Genomic DNA, 5,489 nt, shown 5'->3' with positions numbered 1-5,489 from the left:
CAAATTTCTGCAAAGTGAGCGCCGTGAAGAATCGTCGAGAAATACAAAACTTTACAAGGTTACAGTTGCGTATTTAAGTTAAATGATTTTATTAACAAATACACGTGGCTGATCGAAATACAGATTGATTTCTCTCTAGAATAAAACTAAACGAAATGTTTATATTGCAAATTTATAACTTCGAAGCTGATGTAATTTTCCAAAGTCCCGTTTGTATCGGATCTCTCGTTTCGCAAGCTCGAAAATAGCTTTGTTTCAAACTAGATTTCCTTGCCGTATCGATCGAGCCTTATCGAGCTGATCCGCATGTACGCGTTCTGGTTATCCACTTCCAACCTTAGTGTAATGATCATACTACGGTTTACCAATGAGCAAACGAACACATCCTGTTAATGTATGAATCTTGCAGAGAGCAAACGCGGGTTCCCAGATACAAACACATGCATACACCTGTGTATCTGACACCGCTGAATACATATATCCACGCGGTACATATTATACGCCCTAAGATACGGTAGTTCTAATTAAATAATTAATAGCTAATGAGTTAGGTATGTCGTCTATATTGTGAAACTCGCAAGATATACACACGCTTCCTTACTGGAACAATCACACGTACTATGTGCATTCCGTAGGATACTGTGAAATATTCAACTATTCATATACACACATACGTATATACACGTTCGCATGAAATTATTATTTCCAACGACAATAAAGGATATTAATTATCTACGTTCGCCGAGCATAATCACCGTAGGAACGTGATCGCGTTGAATTTGTGGGAAATATGAAGCTCAAATAGCTCCGACTACAACCGATGCGTCATCGAACTCCGCAACTCAATTTATCGAGTAGACAGTAAGCTCGCAAAACAAAATCCATGTGGGTACCGATACCCGTCGAAGATAATCTCAATATCACTGGGAAATTCCTGCGGGGGACATCACGCATCGGAATAACAAAAAACAAAAGAAATCTTCGACGACACCGTGCTTTACGTTACGAATGACACGACGCCGCTGTAAATAAAACGACGCGTTACTAATTTAGATTTCTGTCAGATAAAGCCGTCCTGCAGGACGTCCGTCACGGCGCTCGTCATTCAATTGCATTTCGATACGGCTCGATCTACGCGTTCGTGTACTAATATTAAAAAATGTGTGGAAATATACATACATATACATATAGCGCAGTAAACGTCACGATTGTAGCAACAAGATTATTACTCATATGAAAATACAATCGATTTCATATTGCGTCACTTTGTGCATTAAGATACTTATCTATATGACCGTGGAAAATTAAAGTGGGGATAATTATGCAACGACGCAGAAACGATCAGACATAATGACTTCCTTGTTGATTCCTAAACATACGTCACAACTGTGTGTAATATAATTAAAGAGTTTTATTGTGATAAAAGAGTATCATACACAGTATAGATTTTTGAAATTTTTTATAAATCATATTCGACAACGTCTCTCAGAGATAATATTGCGTTTTCAACAGTTTTATATCGTGCAAAAAATCTTTAAATCTCTATTCTTCCATTTTCACGCTTTTGCCACTCGATGCTAAAAAATTGCGAAGAAGATTTATAATCGTCAATAATGCTTTGTTGCAGTTATCTTGTTTTGACGTCACATCGAATTGTCTAGCGTTACAGACTCGATGATATGGCGATATATTTCACGGGTTGACACAATTCATATATTTCATGAAACATTTACGCGTTCACGTAGGCCTCGCGAATCCAATCACGGAAATGACTGATGGAGGTAAATCCAACATACGAGTTGTAATCGCAAGTGCCTTTGTTCTCTGGGCTTACACTCACAATGCCGCGAAGATACCAAATGCCATCCTTCTCAAAGCACAAGCCGCCGCCACTATCTCCGTCGCAGACACTCGAGCCTAACAATTATGCAATTACTTTATGAACGATTATAAAACACTAAAGAGAATCATTTTTTTTCGATTTGTAGCAGAGATGTGCAACCGTATCATTATAATTACTCCATTTAACATCATTACTTGATATCATCCAATTACTGAGATAATCTTACAAATTCTCTATGAGAGCAAGCAAATAAATCTAGCAAATATTTACACGTAAACTTACCGTTCAAATGGCCGGCGCAGAATTTGTCGGACGTGAGATATCCTCGAAAATCTTGAGGAACCGCGGACAAACATTGATCATACGGCACGAACGGCATGTCAATTTCGTGTAAGCTCGTGGTGGATTCGCCTTTGATGTCTTTGCCCCAGCCGACAACCTGAAATCACAAAGTGAGCTCACGTATCCGTTTTTATTTTTCTCTTTACATTTCATTCGATCTTCGTTCTCCGAATGACGGTCGAAACGAGCCACTTTACAAAAATTAAATAGCTTCCCACTCGCGATTGGATACAAAACCGCGTGAGTGCAGCGTACATTGCACTCGTAGCAATTAACGTAAACACGATGTAACAATGTCCCAACATGCACGCAGTCGAAGTTTAGTTCAAAACCAGGTCGTTAATGCAGTTTACAACTAGTATCTCGCCAAATGTATTTTCGCTCGGACATTACAAAGCGCCTTTGTAATTAATTAAATTGTGCTAAGACGTGCCAATTAGTCGGTTCTCATGATTGATACTTGGCCCGTATTATTACCTTGCCACTGTGTCTCATTTGCAGCTGCTCTCTCTCGTGCGTGTTGTCCCAATCTACGCAGACGGGCCTCACTAAGGTAGTCAGCTCGAAGGGCGTCTCCAACTTTAATAAAGCTATGTCGTTGGCGAAATTACCTCTCGCTCCCTGGTACCTGCTGTTCGCTTGGATGCTCTCCACCAACGATTTCTGCACGTATTTTTCTCTGGCGTTCCAATCACGATAATGTTTGCCGGCGGCCACAGCATATTTCGATTCGTTGTACAGTTTGTTGTAAACCTCATCGTAAAAACAATGGGCAGCTACGAATATACACGCAACGAGAGTAAATCTAAGAATAGAATGATTCACCAGCCCGATAATTTACCTGATACGACGAGATTGTTGTTAATTAAAGTGCCGCCACATATCTGCTGGTACCTGCCCGTATTCTCCTTGGCATAAATACCCACGTGCCATGGAAATATCCCTGCTCTGGCTGCGAATCCATTTACGATTAACGTGTTGCCGTGCGCGATGGACGTTCCGCATTCTAATTAACCAGAATATCGTTAATATTTTTGCAGTACGATGGCACGATAATTGCAGGCGAACAGCCGGATTATAAATCACTAGCTAAAATAAAGTCTCGAAACCGTAATCTTATACGCTCAGACGGCAATTACTGCAGAAAAACGTCATGTGGTCTACTAATGGATGGTAACATGCACGGTCGACGTTCAATCCATCCAGACTTTTTCGTTTTTCGTTCCTCATATCAGGAAGCATGCAAATGACAAGTACCTGGTAGACAGCGAAAAAGACGACGATCCCATAAACCATCGTCGAGACACGTGATCTCTCTGTAAGCTGGATCGTTCGTTAAAGGTAATTTATAAGATGATTTACAGGCGAGTGTAGCCTGCGTACCAGGCAATATACGCTCGTTACAGGACACCGTTTTCCCGTGGTAGCTGCAGGAAATGTCTACGCTGGTACTGTTCAACGGTGAACAGATTTCTACAGAGATAATCAACGGAGAAGATAAACAATAAATTTTATATTATATGACATTAAATAAGAAGAATATTATTTCTAGTAGAGATCTTAACGTCATTCGATGCTTCTAAAAATAAATATATACCGTTGAAATAAACTTACTAAGGCATGAAGGCGGTTGATACCACCGGTTGTCGACACAAACGGAAATGGTGTTTCCTTTCAACATGTAATTGCTTTTACAGGTATAATTGAGGAAGCTGTTTTTAGGAACTGTATCACCAGGACGTTTATCGCAACCTTCATCACAACCACCCAATTTGTAATGTCCACCTTCTGGTTGTTCAGGTAGAACACAGCTTTCATCATTATTTCTGTTCCTATAATTTCACAAAATGTAAAATATAGAAAATTGTACATTTAAAGCTAAGATTTCAAATAAAAAGAGAAGTTCAGAAGGCTATCAGAAAGATAATGATAAAAAAAAGAAGAAATCAAGTATGTTTACATCCGAGTCAAGTATATTATTATCAATTTATTCATGTCGTAAGTAATGAATTTCGAAGAAGCAGCATTTAAAGAAGATACATAATTAATATAAAAATGCATAGTTAAGAAGCATTTAGCTTACGCCATACAAAATTCTTCGTCGCTGGAATCACGACAATCATTTTTATTATCACACTTAACCCTTCGCGGTAGGCACTCGTTACTTCCACAATGAAATTCGTCATCCCTGATTAAAAATAAATAAAATTTTTTTGTTAATTATTTTACTAATACGAATATAACCATCTCCGTCATACATTAATAAAGAATTATATATTTTTAATTTGAGAGGCAGTCAGATGTACCTGCACTGTCGATTCTGTGGATATTCATTTCGATCGGAAATGCGATCGCCTGGACCATGGGGGCCCTCTCTATTGTAATCAGGATAAGGTCTTTGAATGGATCCACCATTATTTGTACTTGAATTTTCATTGTTATTTGGACGTGAATAATTTTCATCGTTATTTGGACGTGGATAGTTTTCATTGTTACTTGGACGTGAATAATTTTCTTCGTTATTTGGACGTGAATAGTTGTTACCATTATTTGGACGTGGATAATTTTCATTGTTATTTGGACGTGAAGAATTTTCATTGTTACTTGGACCTGAATAATTTTCATCATTATTTGGATAGTTTTCACCATTATTGGGACGTGAATAATTTTCATCATTATTTGGACGTGAATAAGTCTCATCATTATTTGGACGTGGATAGTTTTCACCATTATTTGGACGTGAATGATTTTTATTGTTATTTGGACGTGAATGGTTTTTATTGTTATTTGGACGTGGATAATTTTCACCTTCGGACGAATTTTCAGTGTCCACTTTGTTCCAGCCAGGAGGACGTTTACCAATCAATCCTGGAGGACCGTCGCCCCCTAATCCGGGAGGACCGCGACCACCTGGTGGCCCTTTACCACCACCCCCCCATTTATTTTTATTATGACCTGGTGGTCCGGAAAGATCAGTGTTGCCGCTCCATTTAGAACGACCTGATGGGCCATTCGTGGCTGTTATTTCGTATCGATCAGAAAAGCCATAGTCCAAAATCTGCGCACGAGCTTGTAGAGATACTAAAAGAGTGAATAATTTCTACGTAAATATCAATTCTCGAAAAGTTTTCTCTATCACATCACATATACGAGAAACATTAATATTAATTTTGTATTGAAATTTAGTCAATCGCAAACAAGAAAATTATTTAATGGAAAAATCACCGACTTGATTATATTGTAGAAAAAAAGGCATATATATATATATATATATATATATATATACACACACACACACACACAA

The 5,489-nt window shown here is 38.3% G+C and overlaps 1 protein-coding gene across 1 annotated transcript in view; it reads right to left on the bottom strand.

The window, feature by feature from the left end:
* Positions 1-1,394: 1,394 nt before the first annotated feature.
* The window catches only part of LOC105625573 (limulus clotting factor C-like), a 6,091-nt gene continuing 1,996 nt past the window's right edge, over positions 1,395-5,489 (bottom strand). Inside the window, exons 2-9 of the mRNA XM_012206896.1 lie at positions 4,492-5,266; positions 4,269-4,373; positions 3,800-4,017; positions 3,443-3,658; positions 3,027-3,191; positions 2,663-2,961; positions 2,126-2,282; positions 1,395-1,917 (exon numbers count right to left, since the gene is read on the bottom strand). Of these exons, the coding sequence (XP_012062286.1) occupies positions 1,730-1,917; positions 2,126-2,282; positions 2,663-2,961; positions 3,027-3,191; positions 3,443-3,658; positions 3,800-4,017; positions 4,269-4,373; positions 4,492-5,266 (2,123 nt within the window). The 3' untranslated portion in view covers positions 1,395-1,729. The remainder of the gene's footprint in view (positions 1,918-2,125; positions 2,283-2,662; positions 2,962-3,026; positions 3,192-3,442; positions 3,659-3,799; positions 4,018-4,268; positions 4,374-4,491; positions 5,267-5,489) is intronic.

The sequence above is a fragment of the Atta cephalotes genome (assembly GCF_000143395.1).
Source record: "Atta cephalotes unplaced genomic scaffold scaffold00003, whole genome shotgun sequence".
Taxonomy (NCBI): domain Eukaryota; kingdom Metazoa; phylum Arthropoda; class Insecta; order Hymenoptera; family Formicidae; genus Atta; species Atta cephalotes.
This window is presented reverse-complemented; position numbering and strand designations above follow the sequence as displayed.